This window comes from Sturnira hondurensis, unplaced genomic scaffold (genome assembly GCF_014824575.4).
Source record: "Sturnira hondurensis isolate 20B ecotype Veracruz unplaced genomic scaffold, ASM1482457v3 Scaffold0017436, whole genome shotgun sequence".
In the NCBI taxonomy this organism is placed as follows: Eukaryota; Metazoa; Chordata; class Mammalia; order Chiroptera; family Phyllostomidae; genus Sturnira; species Sturnira hondurensis.
Window position 1 is genome coordinate 10,910,505 of NW_028090067.1, and position 14,449 is coordinate 10,924,953.

Genomic DNA, 14,449 nt, shown 5'->3' on the forward strand with positions numbered 1-14,449 from the left:
AGTGAGACTGAGGAAAATGTGATGGGGCAGCTGATGGCCACTAGGTGAGGCCCCAAGGTGCCTGCTTTGAAGAGGACTGAGGTGTCACTGTCCAGTGTACAATGTTTCTTGTACCTTCTTCAATGTCTCCATTTTTTGTAGTACATGGCTGGATACCTCCTGGACAGACCTCATATCTTGCATTTTTAGATCTGTCATTGATTCTTTGTCATTGTTCTTCTATGCCCTGTGTTTCCTGCACACGTAAAATTGACCTAAAGGCATGATTAGGTTCAGGTTAAACACTTTTGGCAGGAACACTGAGGATGAGGCTGTGTGTTACCCTTTGCATCCCACAGGAGACACCTCCCATCCAGCTGTCCTGCTCTCGCTGATGCCATGTGGTGCTGAGTGGTTCGAAGGGGTTCTGCGTGGTGGCGGCCTGACCCCTCCATTGTAACGCCGCGCTTTTCTTCTTGTGACTGGCAGGCAATCTGGGGGGTGACACTGTGGCACCTTACGAATACTCAGGCCCCCATCAACTTTCTCCCCCTCATTTAGCCTCCCTGATGATCACTGCCTGAATCAGTTATTTCATTCAAGTAGGGATTGCAAACGGGTGATTTTTCTGTTCTATCATTTTCTTCCCTAGATTAATTAGCAGGGACTCCTCTGTTGGGGGTGGGGGGAGAAGTCTCCTTCATTAGCTACTCAGTTATCCAGAAATTCAGTTCATACAGAAACACAGAGTGTTGATTTTTTTCCCTTCTAATTACCAATTTTCAGAGTAGGGTATTGGTGCACCATCTACCTACAGGAGCCAAAACTGAGTTTTTGTAGTTGTCTGTCTTTTTCTCCTTTTTGGTATCATGACAACGAGCCACTCACTATCTCAGTAATAGGTACTGCTTTAGATAAGAGGAATGAATCTTTCCCTGCTATGCTGACTAAGATTAAATCTCACAGTGCCGGAAACACCAGCAGCACCCGAGTAACACAGTTATCCGGCGCACCTGTTTACAGTGCCGCTAAGGGCCCCATCTTATCTATTCTGCGATTGGATTTTCACAGCCTAGGAAAGCAGTGTATGCACATTTTATCCCATTTTACATGGGAGGCTCAGAGAAATTGTGTTGTCCAAGGTACCACAGCTTATTAGTGGCCAAGTAGGATCTAGAAATTGATTCTTCTACTTTTGAGGCAAGCTGGTACTGCTATAAAGATTGTTACCACCTAGTACAATTTAAGAAGCCAGAAGCCAGAAGCCAGACACCCCTTACACGGGGTTGGTCAGGAAGTCCGTCACATTTTTCCCTACGATGGCTTTAGTGGTGCTTGGTTGTCTTTACTTTCATTTGAAACAATTTTGTTAGATTGGATTGTGATGGCTGTCGTATTAGTGTGCATTTAAAAAAAACTTATCAAAATTGGTGAATTTCTGTGCAGCCATTTTAATATTAAAGATGGAAAAAATGCACAATATTTTTGGTGTATTATGCTTTAGTATTTCAAGAAAGGTAAAAATACAAAAAAGATTTGTGCAGTGAAGTTGCAGAGAAGGTTTTGTGACTGATAGAACATGCTGAAAGTGGTTTGCAAAGTTTCTTGGTTCTGTTGACATTTGGCCAAATAATTCTTTGCTGTGGGGCTGTCGTATGCACTGGGAGATGTTTAGCAACACTCCTGGCCTTTACCCACTGGAAGCCAATAGCAGGAGTCAGCCAACATACTCAAAATATCCGAATCGATAAAGTTATTGGTGAAAATAAAAAAAAAACACGTGTCTTTTATTTTATGCAAAAAAAACATACTGTTTTTTTTTTNACTCCTGGCCTTTACCCACTGGAAGCCAATAGCAGGAGTCAGCCAACATACTCAAAATATCCGAATCGATAAAGTTATTGGTGAAAATAAAAAAAAAAAACACGTGTCTTTTATTTTATGCAAAAAAAACATACCGTTTTTTTTTTTTTGCATAAAACACACACAGTATTTTATGCAAAATACTGTTCAGCCAGCCCAGTACCCCTGGAGGTGGTCTTACCTGGCCTTGGAACTTGCCGTCCCCCGTACACCAGGGTGGCGCCCTCCTTCACCCCTGCTTCACAGTACTGCAGAAGCTTCTCCAGATGGGCCTTATGGTTTTGGGGCCCGTGATCAGTAGATCTATCAAGCGGATCACCGATTTTCATCTTTTTAATCTCTTCCACCTGTATGTTACCCAGTTCACAAAACACCAGACTGTTAGTAAGAATAATGGACGCCCTCGACTGAGCTTCTACTACATGGTGGGTGTTACACTGAGCTGTTAAAATATGGGGTCATTTAGTCTTCAAAGCAGCGCTAGAGATGGGCTTTATTATTTCCATCTGACAGACAAAGACACGGAGGCTTAGAGGGGTGACTCGACCAAGGGCATACAACCCCCCAATATCGTAGTTTTCCTGACTTGAAAACCTCCACTCTTAACCACTGATTCTAACAGAACATGAGCTACATATGCTATTTGAAAATTATCCTGAATGTTAATCCATTAAAATAGCAAATCCGATGTTCCGGGATTTTTGTTAAGACAGCGTACTTTTCTTCTTCACAACAAAAGAATTTCCAGTGGCCACATTGTTATTTTTTTTTCCTATCCCCAATGTGGTAGACTGCCCTGGGGAAATTCTCATGGCACAGCCATGCCAGAGAAATTGGTAAATTGTTCTGATGAAAAACCATCTTTATTGAACAATGTTCGTCACCGACATGTCTTTGTAATCACTTCTTGTGTGCACCTCAGGTATCTTAACCTGTTTCTGCATTTTCACATGTAAAGTCCCAGTCTAGTAAGAAGAAAGAATGGGAGTAACCCTGACCCCACAGGCCCATCAATTTGAACTTAGGCCTGGCACTAATCCCTCAAAAAAGTACCTGTTGAACAACTGAATGAATCTAAGTCTCATGAGTACCAAACTGATACAGTAAATCCTCGACATTGTTGGGCTCAGCATTTGAAATGCAACAGGTTAGAGTTGTGAGAACCCATGCCACGTGGTCCTGTAACTGTTTTCCTGAGGCACAGAATTGAATTACCCGGATATTCCGGAGGCGGCCACTGCCCACCACCTGCCTCCCCCTCGGACTTCCTTGTTTTCTACTCTCATAAAGAAAGAATATTTGCCTCTTGGGATGGGCCGGGGAGGTGGTGGTGGGGAGGGAATTGCCTCTGGAAAAATGCTGGGTGCTTGTTTTTCAAATATAAACAACTCATAATCACTATTACCATCGTAATGATATAAACTCTAAACTCTAAGCATAGTTTAGTGTGGGAGCCCGCCAGGCCGCAGGGGACCAAGGACAGAGCCCCCACTGTGAAAATGGTGGCGGGACTTGGTTTCTGGTCCCTGGAGCCGGCGGGTATCTTGACATCTTCCGGACCTTCTCCTTCTCAGCCTTGAAGGAAAGAACAAGATCTTGGCATATGCGTCATGTTCCAAGGAAGTGATAGTAATGAGGACACTGCTATCTTTGGGCTCATGTTCTCAGGATATGAGAACATCTTGCCCTCTTGATAGCCTTCGGGAGTGTACAAACTTTTGTAAAACAGCATTGTTCTCAGGCCACTGCAGTTCTGCATATAAGCCAGCAGTTCCTTGAATAAATTTGCCATTTGCCAGCAGAGCTCATGGTCCTCTCCATTCTTTAAGTCCCTCGCCTCACCTCGCGACCACCCTTGCTGCCGCGGGCGGCGGCAGTTTAGAGTTTATTTTAGTCATGGAATTCATCTTAATAGTTCTGTAAATAGCTCTTAGTCCCCTATTTATAGAATCATGGTCAATCTATAGTATGTATCTGTCTGTCTGTCTGTCTCTCATCTATCTTAGTGGAGGAAGTGACATCTGTCCTGATAACTACACACTGAGGATTTGTAAGGATCTAGCAGTGTAGAGTCAATTCCAATGTAGGGGTTTAGAAAAACCTTCAGTGTCAGGGTTTAATATACTGTAAATGCAGAGCAAGCTATAACCACAACAGCTCTTAAAGGTTTTTTTTTTTTTACACAGACCTATAACTTTTTACTATGAAAAATTATAAACACATATAAAAGTAGACAAATAATATAGTAAAACTCTGTATACCCATCACCCAACTTCAACAATGCCCAATTCATGGCCAATTTATTCCCCTGCTCAGTTCCTCCCCTCCCCGGGACCAGGAGGGAAGCCAAGTCTAGACATAATATAATTGAACCTATAAATACATCAAAAAGTAGCTCTCAACGATAAGGACCGTGTTGTTGTTTTTTTAGAAAATATAACCACAGGACTATTATCACACCTAAAATTCACCGAGTCTCAGAAGTGCTTTTCAAGTCACAGCAATTCCTGCCGGACTGACGGAGCCAGTTCGCAGGAGCCTTACCACTCTGGTCACGAAGTCGTCGTGGATGGATTCCTCCACGAACAGCCGCCCGGCCGCGATGCAGTTCTCTCCTTTGTTGAAAAACACAGCTCCCATGCCCTTGGGCAGCAGAGGAGAAGGCATTGTTACGGCTGCTTGGGAAGTCGGGATTGTCAGAAAAGTGCAAGCGCTGAGACTCGGATGCTACCGGAAGGCAGCAGGCAGCACAAGAGGTGGCAGAAACACAAGATCCGGAGCCTGCTCAGCGATGAGAGCCGCCGGAACTACTCCGTTTTGACCTAGTGTGCTTTCACGGGGTTTGGTTCTCCTTTGCCTGTTTTGGTCCATGAGCACTTTAAAAAAGTGTGTAAAAAAAGAAGGACATGCCACCAAACACAAATTTTGTGTCGCAAGAAAACCTAGATTGTTCTATAAATCAAATTTTGCTTTTGAGAACTCCATATTAGTTTGTATGAATCATAAATGTTCGAAAGACTCCCCGACTTCCAAGATTTAAAAACACCTTAATGAGACAAATTATAAAGACATTATTTTAAAAAACTAAGTGTTCTGAGTATTCTCAAATCTAAGCCCAAAGAAGATAATTTCTATATATGACTAGACAAGACTGAATCTCACTTTAAGATTTCTAGCCCTGGCTGGTGTAGCTCAGTGGATTGAGCGCGGGCCTGTGAACCACATGATCACGGTTCGATTCCCAGTCAGGGCACATGCCTGGGTTGCAGGCCTGTTCCCCGTTCCCGGCAGGGGACCCACAAGAGGCAACCATACATTTATATTTCTCTCCCTCTCTCCTTTCCTTCCCCTCTAAAGATAAATAAAAATAAATAAAATATTTTTAAAAAAGATTTCTAATGAGCAAGGAGGTAAAATGTCTTTTTTGTTTGTTTTTTTTTCCTGTTTTATTTTATTGAAATGTGTTTTAGAAGTAGGCACCTACTTAGTTGGATGTGACATACTCTTACCATTCGCACGGCTTTGTCAAGTTCACAGTCATTGAATATTATAAGTGGGGATTTGCCACCAAGTTCAAGGGAAACTTTCTTCAAGTTGCTCACAGCACAACTACAGAAAAATAAATGAGAAATGAACATTTAGTCTCTCCCTCTGCCTTTCTATCTGTCTGTCTGTCTCTCTCCTTACCATAATTACCACTTGACGTGGAAAACATAATTGAGCCCTGGCTGGTGTGGCTCAGTGGGTTGAGTGCCGGCCTGCAAACCAAAGGGTTGCCAGTTTGATTCCGGGTCAGGGCACGTGCCTGCGTTGCAGGCCGGGTCCCCAGTGAGGGGCACACGAGAGGCAAACCTACACTGAGGTTTCTCCCTCTCTTTCTCTCTCCCTTCCCCTCTCTCTAAAATAAAGAAAGAAAGAAAATCTTTTATTTAAAGAAAAAGAAAACAATTGAGCCTTAGAAATACTCAGAAAGTTGTACAAAAACAAAGCTTGAGTGGTAGAATGGTGAAAATTGTTGAAACTAGGTGGGGGGCACATGGAAATTTGTTAGGCTATTTATTCTGTGTGCTTTGTCTGTTAGATATTTTCCGTAATAAAGTTTTGTTTTGAATTCCGTGGTAAATGATAAGAGATCCTCATAGGTAAACTGAGATTTTTTTAGGTACAAGAAGTTTGGTTATATAAAAGCCTGGCAAAGAATTTAGCCTCAAACCAGATTACTGGAACACTGGGGGAAATACAGATTTTTGTAAGTAATTGCTTCTTTCCCCCTTTTTGACAAAAGCATCGTTTAAAACATTTTTAAAATTTAAAGAAATTCACAAAGAGAAAAAAAACCACAATTCCATGGCTCACTAACCATTGTTTTTATCATTTTGATGTTGTTATTTCTGGTCCGTGTCCAACCACAGCCTTTGCCTTATTTAACATAGTTGGGAATCGTCCAATATATACAGTTTTATACCTTATTTTCTTTTCCACTTACCATGTTAACAACACTTTTCAGTGTTAGTAAAATGCCCCGTGGACACGACCGCACAGTACTCCATTACGTTGACTTTAACCACTGCCTGCTTTTGGACTGCTATTTAAAGTGTCTGTAACTTTCTAAAAACGAATGTTACTGCTTTTTAGAAATTCATTTTATTTGAAACCCACATTTGTCATTGACATGTCTTTTCGGGTTCTTCCTTATGCTCCACAAAACAGTCCTGGTCACAGAGCCGGCACAGCGGATGTTTTGTGCTGGGCTGTTAAAGCTACCGGCGGGGTGTAGAATTTCAACACGGCTCTATTTGAATTGACGGTGGGCTTTACAGTTTGGAAAGGGTTTTATTATATTCAAACATTTCGATACCCTGTAGTGATAAGTAGAAGCTTTCTCTTCTAAATCTGATGTGATTTTTCTCCCTCCACAAGCCCCTATTCGAAGAAGCAAAAGCTAAACCAAAAACCTCATTTGACAGGGTCTACAGTAAATCGACATATTCAGATAAATACCTCTTCATGATCTGTTTGCCTATAGGAGTGGAACCAGTGAAGCCAAGTTTGCGGACATCAGGGTGTTCAGAAAGGCGTTGTCCGGCCACGCCTCCTGTAGATTCAGGGAATCACACACAATTTCAAACACAGGTCAAGTTCTGATGGCCGGGGTGTCTTTGAATTCATTGAGGGAGATTGCTAAGCTCTCATTGAAATCCTGGTTATACCTTTTCTGTGTTAATTATAAACTGTCACAATTCTAAATAATATCTTTTATGCAACTCCTATCCTCCCCACAAGATGGGTAAGCTTGTTTTTTTTTTTTAAATCTTCCAAAATAGGCTTTAAAAATGGAAACGGGCCACCGCAGGGTAGTTTTACAGTGCCGTACAATTTCTGGCCCTCCCGCCCTACTGATGCACCATAACATTTCCATTTTAAGACTTCAGTGCACAGGAAGCATATCCTTAAGTTAACTGTTTGGTACACTGTCTTTAGTTTTAATGCGTAGTTATAATTCGGGACTGTCTGGAAAACAGCCCCTCAGCGCCCCCTGTACCATTCGTCAGCCGTGGCGAAGCGGGTCCATACCTGAGCCTGGGATGATGTTGATTACCCCCTTCGGAAAACCTGCCTTCACAGACAGCTCTGCGAACTTCAAAGCACTCAAGGGCGTGACCTGAGCAGAAGCAGACAGCAGTGACCTTCTTCAGACTTCGTCCCGTCCTTTAGATCCAATACCCAACTTTCCCTCTGTGGCTGCACTAGAGTTAATTTAATTTTTTCTCTTCTCTTTCACATAACTTCAGACTTACAGCAAAGTGGCAAAATAGTGCAAAGCATGTATGTCTCTGTTTTTAAGTAAATAGGAGAGGAGGAGAGGTTGCACCCGGCCCCTCCCTCGCGTCTTACCTGCGCGGGCTTGAGCACTAGGGTATTGCCTGCGGCCAAACAGGCGGCGCTCTTCCAGGCCAGCATCATCAACGGATAGTTCCAGGGGATGATAATGGCACAGACACTGCGAGGAAGAAAGACGACATCCTTAGTTGTCCCAGACGAACACAAGTTGCTCAGAGATGCTTTCCTTGTCTTACCCAAGTGGTTCCTTCTTGGTGAAGGTCAGGTTGCGATTTGGACGGGCCTGGTTGATGGGAATTGTAGAACCCTAAATAACAAAAAGGTTGGCCCTGATCAGTGTGACTCAGTGGGCTGGGCATCGGTCCACAAAGCACAAGGTCGCCAGTTTGATTCCCAGGCAGGGCACATGCCTGGGCTGCAGGGTTGGATCTCGGTCGGGGTGCCAATGATAGGCAACAGGAGTGTATAAGAGGAAAAGGACCCATCTTTGAAATGAGTGAATTTCTGTTCAAAATAGGTTAGAGATTTGATATTATAAATAGTTTAAATTTTTTTCCTTAATCTCAAAGAATTTCCTGACGCTTGTGTTTCCTACCTGATATGAAACGGTGGTGTTCAATTTATCAGGAATAGATCCACACCAAGAAAGGAACTACTTTTTTATTGAAAGAACTGAATCACTGGAGAATAAACATACTTTTGATTTATTCACCTCCATTCCAATTTCTTAGCATGGCAGAGAATGTTAATTGCCTGCTCAATATTCATTCTCTCCTCTGTCCTTAATAACAAAAACCCTACCTTAATGATGGGGATGGCAATATGCCTATATAAGAAACACTGTTTCCCAGTTTTCATAGTAGATAGGAAAGCTTAGTGGAAGATGTAAGCACAAGGCATTGGGAGGGGAATGACTCAGCTCAAACAAGTGCCTTTTTCCCTTTCCCCCACTCCCACTTCTTCCTTCTCCCTGCTCAGAATGTTGCTGAAATGGCTGGCACTGCAGTGATTATCATGAGACCACGAGACAGCCTCAAGAGTAGAGATCACAGGGTACTAAGCTGGCCTGGCAGAGAAAGAGAGGGAAACTTCGTCTCACATACTAGACCTGATGGCCTGCCTTCGGACTTCTTGAAGTTGAGATAAAAACAAACTTCTTAAGTTGGCTTCTCTCTTATATGTAGGCAAACTCAACCACAACTGAATCATGATATAATCCTTAATGAAGCTATATAGTTGTTTGCCACATAAAATATTATTGTTGTTACTGAAACAATTAAGTGTGCAATCTCTTATCTGAAACCCTTTGGGCCAGATGTGCTTGGGACTGGAAATATAATATAAGGCATATACCTTCTATGGTATTATCTGTAACCTCCAGTAGGGTCTGGGCAGCCTCCCAAGGCATTGGAAGGGAGGGGTGGTAATGCTTTTCAAATTACTTTTACGTTTATCCCCTTCTGCATTTCCTTTTTACTCATGCTGGGAGTGTGGCTGTGATGGCTGGCACTGCAGTGATGATCATGAGTCTATGAGTGGCATGAATTCTGTTGTTTGAGGTAAGTTCGACCTTTCCCTTTTGTAGCCCCAGAGCCAAAGGCAAGTATGGTTGCCATTTGTCATCACACATGTGCCACTTATTTTTTATAGTAAGAGGAAAATGAAATATATATTGTCCTCATGTCTTAACTTTTTTTTCTTATACCCAGCCTGCTTAGCCCATCTACGTTTGCTCTCTGACCTCTGTAGGCATTTGAGTTTGCGATCCCTCCATGGTGCCCGGCTTCTCCCTGTACGTCCAGCAGATTAGATGCCCTCAGGAGAAATTACAGTTGAAGTACAAACAACATCACTGGACTTCGATTCAGAAAAACCTCACATTCGAATCCCAGCCCTGTGGTTTACTTACTATATTACCATTCAGTGAATGACCCCATTGGAAGTCATTCACTGTCCTCAAGCCTCCCCTTCCTCACCTGTATGAGGGATGCTAGGTCTGCACCCACCTCGGGTGACCACTATGAGGATTAGGTGAGAAAACCTGCTACGTAAGGGGTGGCTCTGACACAGTGTCCTCAACAACTAGTCAATGTTCGTCCCTCTCCCTTTGGGAATGGTCAGCATGGGGACAAACCTCACTTGCACCTACCTGGATTTTGTCGCACCAGCCAGCAAAGTACCTGAATGTTTGCACAGACATTCCAATGTGAGTCTTCAGAGCCAAGGTGTAGACGGCGCCTGAATCGAGGGCTTCAATGGTTGCCAGCTCTTCTTGGTTCTCTTCCAGTAGGTCTGCAAGTCTGTATGGTCAGTGAGAGAAATCCGCCCAACAAATATTAACTGAGCCCCTCTGTCATATAAGGCACCGTGCTGAGGGCAGAGAATTCCCAGATGAACACAAAGGGACCGGGCCTCTGTGTTCACGGAGAGTCTGGGAAGACAGACATTAAACTAATAAAGTTGTAAATAATTTGCTCCAAGAGTTCCGAGAGAAGCAGAGGGTGTTGGAAGCCTGCACGATTCACCTCCTAAGTGGGTGAGAAGTAGGGGAGTGATGGAGGCAGTCCGAGGAGATCAATGTCAGGAAACACTGCGCCTGCGCATAGCTCGGGGATATACGGGGAGGTGCTGGAGCAGGGCCTGGGAGAATCTTCGAATGTGTGAGGATCTCGGGCCGGTGCAGAAATACCTCCGCACCGATCCCTGGCTGAAGAGGACGTGATAGAAACAGACGGAATGAACGACACACACCGCGACAGATTTCTGTCTGGTGTCCAGTTTCTGTGGGAAGACAAGTGTAAGACGATCTAATGACTATGAAAGGGTCAAAATTCTTCTTTTTTCTCACCTTTGCTGCATGTTCTCCTTTCGTAGTTCTCTGAGCTGCCCTCTTTGGACCGTTCCAAAGCCAGGCGTGAACTGCCCCCACCCCAGTGTTTCCCCCGGATCCTGCTCTAAGAGACCTTTTGCCCAAGGTCAGCTATTTGGCTGCAGTGAGGAGAAAACTTAATTTATGGGAGAACTGAATTTTTCTTGACGTCCTCAGTTATCAACGTGTAATACCCTTTCCAGGCCTTAGTGTGCTCCTTCCTCGCTTCTGTTTCCTCTACATAAAGGAGATTTAGAATCTGCCTTTGAAAACAACAGGGTGCTGGATAGTCTCCATGTGTTGCTGTTTTCCACTCTCCATCCTGCTCTATCGCTTGGGAAAATGACCTTCCTAGACTGCGTCCCCTGGCTTCCTTGCCCTTTCACTGGGCTGGGCCACTGACAGTCCGGTGGGTGGCGTCCCCAGAAGACTCGTGAGCGAGAAGCAAATTGGTTGGGGATCTGAAACCCCTGGCTGCCTCACAGATGGGCTGGGTTGAGCAGCGGCTGTGTCCCCCAACCAAAAGCCACCATAGCATGGTCGTCTCCTACAGCTTTAGACGTTGCCAGATGTTATAACAGCCCCTTCCTCTGTCCCTTGGGACCTTTGAGTAGTGGTAGCTGCTCCCTGTTGCTAACCCTGGGAACTTCATCATCCCTCTTGACCTTGCCCACATCTTGGTAAATAGTCCTTTATTGAACTTCATTCCCACTCTGGCTTGTGTGACTCAGTGGATTGAGTGCGGGCCTACAAACCAAAAAGTCACTGGTTCAATTCCCAGTCAGGGCACATGCCTGGGTTGCAGGCCAGGTTCCCAGTTCAGGGTGTGTGAGAGGTGACTGATCGATGTATCTCTCGCACCTTAATGTTCCTCTCCCTCTCTTCCTCCCTGCCTTCCCCTCTCTCTAATAATAAATAAGTAAAATCTTTTAAAAAAACCATTTCGTACTGGGACTTTGACTGATACAAGCAATGATACAAAAGTCAGGAACTCATCTATATGAAATTTCCTATGATGTAAGTAACAGAAGATGTGTTCTATAATAGGTAAATATTAGAATGTTTTGAAGAAGTATTTTAAATCTCGGCAATGTTAGTCAATATCAAAGTTCACAGACTTGCGTTTTAAAGAAACTGACCTGTACATCAGCCTTCCTCTTTCTCGCGCGTTCATTCTTCCCCACTCCCCGTTGTCAAAGGCATCTTTGGCTGCCGCTACCGCTTTATCAACATCCACCAGAGACGCATAGGATACTTTGCATATTATCTATTTAAAGGTGAGTCGAAATAGGTTCAAGTTGATTTTATAGCAAGATACATGAATATGCTCCTTAGATGTAACATCACATGATAAAATCCAGAGAATGGAAAACCCACCCCTCTGGTAATGAACAAAGATAAATCATTTCAACATGAAAATTACAAGCCTGAAATTTGGTGCTTCTCACCTCACGCTGCATTATGGGAAGACACATTTAGGAAAACTGGGATGATTTCCTCGAGTGGCTAGGGAAGCTGAGTTTCTTTTCATGGGCTTGCAAAGTCTGAAACTTCCCCCCACATACAGCGTTATGTGTAGGCGTGCCTCTGATGTGTACACACACCTGTCTAAATTTGTCATACACACGCATGCTCTGAAATAGGTTACTATAGTTGACAGCCAGTACCAGAATTGAGGAGCTGAAAGGAATGCAGGAAGCACATTTGTATTAAGTGCTTGGAGGCAGGGTGAGAGAAAAAAGTAATTCTTGAGACTGTCCGTTTTACCACTGTGCTATAAACCAAACCTCCATGACCTCTGGTCACTGTGCTCACTGGGCCGTTACTCACAGAGCCGTCTGTTGGGTTGATAGTGTCGTAAGTCTTTCCATCCTCAGCATCTGTGAACTCTCCGTTTATGAAACACTGATAGGGCATTTTTACTGTCATTTCGTTGACCTCCTTTGAAACCTGAAAGAGAGAATTATGTTAATGGATTCAGTGGATTTCTGTGCTTAGCCATTTGATACTGAATAGCAATAAAGAAGCTGGTTCACTTTTTTGCATGTAGCTGTCCAGATCTCCCAACACCATTTGTTGAAGAGGCTATTTTTACTCCGTTTTATGCTTCTTCTCCCTTTGTTGAATATTAATTAACCATGGGGACGTGGGTTTATTTCTGGGCTCTCTACTCTGTTCCATCAGTCCGTGTATCTGTTCTTATGCCCATAAGTGCCCATCAGTAAATGAGTGGATCAAAAAATGCTGGTGCATTTACACAATGGGATACTAAGCAGAAGAAAGAAAGAAGGAGCTCCTACCCTTTACAACAGCTTGGATGGAACTGGAGATTACACTAAGTGAAATAAGCCAGGCAGTGAAAGACAAATGCAATGTAAGTATAATGATCTCACCTATAAGTGGGACCCAATCAACAAAACAAACAAGCAAACAAAATACAACCAGAAACATTGAAATAAAGAACAAAATGACAGTAACCAGAGAGAAGGGGGGAGAAGGATAATAGGGGATAATATGGCCATCAAGGAACATGTATAAAGGACATATGGACAAAGCCAAAGCGGGTAGGTTAAAGAGTGGGAGGTGGGGATGGGTGGGGCATGAGGGGTGTGGTGGGGTGAAAATGGAGACAACTCTACTTGTACAACAACAGGAAAAAAAGAGGAACAAAAAGAAACTTGTCACTAATGCAGAAAGAGAAGTGAAGTCAATGGGATTCAAATTCCTGCTGTCCAAAAGCAGATATAAGATCTGGGCCTCATGATGCGCAAGTTGGCTTCTGAGACAGGAGGTCGGCGGCATCTGTGATGACTGAAGCTCTGGAAGCTGAGCCTTTACAAAGATGTGATTTTCTTCTGGACACAGATGAAACAAAGTCAAAAGACCTCCAGATAATGGAAACACCACCATCTAGTGGCAACATCTGTGGGGTGCAGCCATTGCTTCCATTTAAAGTCAAGAAATTGCCTTTATCAGTAAGTTTCCTTTTACACGGCTGCCATTTTGAGTTTTCTTTCCTTATGTTCCTCCCCATTTTCACTTCCTCTCTCTTCGTATGTGTTGCCTACATTGTGTTTATGTAGGATATCCTGCAGGGAACGTCATCTGAATCAATGTCTTCAGTCCTTGCCTGTAGTCCAATTTTCTAAAGTGATCGTTCAGGGACTATGCTAAGTGTTTTACATGCATTATACTTACATTGCATCCTCTCAACAGTCCCGTCACGTGGGTTTTATCAGTGTCCCATTTCACATCTGAGGAAATTGAAGCTTAGAGGAGAAGGTCACCCAGCTAGTACTTGAATTTAAACCCACGTTAGTCTGAGTCCAAAGTCAATGTCCTTAACCAGATGATGCTGAACTGTTTTCCAAATTTACCTAACTTTCATTTATGTATTTTTTAACATATAGGGAGGATTTATTTTAAAGACTTTACTTATTTATTTATTTTTAGAGAGAGGGATACGGAGAGAGAAAGAAAGGAAGAGAATCAACGATGTGTGAGAGAAACACTGATCAGTTAGTTGCCTCTTGTGTGCCCCCAACTGGGCACCTGGCCCACAGGCATGTGCCCTGACTGGGAATTGAATTGATGACCCTTCGGTTCACAGGCCAACACTCAATCCACTGAGCTACACCAGCCAAGGCACCCTAACTTTTATTTTTAAAAAAATCATAAGAAGTACTTTTGGCATAGTTGAAGATCTCTGAAAATCCACTCCTTTATAAAAGCAATGAGAACATTAGAAAATATGGTCAAACTTATTTTTTTCAACTCTGGAAAGAAATCAAAGGCTTGTAAGAATCTATTTACTAAAAAAAAAAAAAGCTGAATTTTTCTAAAAACAGTGATCTGTGTGGCATGTTAGGTTTCTCTAGTCCCATCTCTTTCTTGACA

General features: G+C 43.2%; 1 protein-coding gene across 1 annotated transcript in view; it reads right to left on the reverse strand.

The window, feature by feature from the left end:
* ALDH1L2 (aldehyde dehydrogenase 1 family member L2) overlaps positions 1-14,449 on the reverse strand; it is a 53,460-nt gene that overhangs the window by 8,838 nt on the left and 30,173 nt on the right. Inside the window, exons 11-20 of the mRNA XM_037067915.1 lie at positions 12,383-12,502; positions 11,692-11,819; positions 9,833-9,983; positions 7,920-7,990; positions 7,738-7,843; positions 7,417-7,504; positions 6,844-6,937; positions 5,352-5,451; positions 4,387-4,485; positions 2,024-2,189 (exon numbers count right to left, since the gene is read on the reverse strand). Of these exons, the coding sequence (XP_036923810.1) occupies positions 2,024-2,189; positions 4,387-4,485; positions 5,352-5,451; positions 6,844-6,937; positions 7,417-7,504; positions 7,738-7,843; positions 7,920-7,990; positions 9,833-9,983; positions 11,692-11,819; positions 12,383-12,502 (1,123 nt within the window). The remainder of the gene's footprint in view (positions 1-2,023; positions 2,190-4,386; positions 4,486-5,351; positions 5,452-6,843; positions 6,938-7,416; positions 7,505-7,737; positions 7,844-7,919; positions 7,991-9,832; positions 9,984-11,691; positions 11,820-12,382; positions 12,503-14,449) is intronic.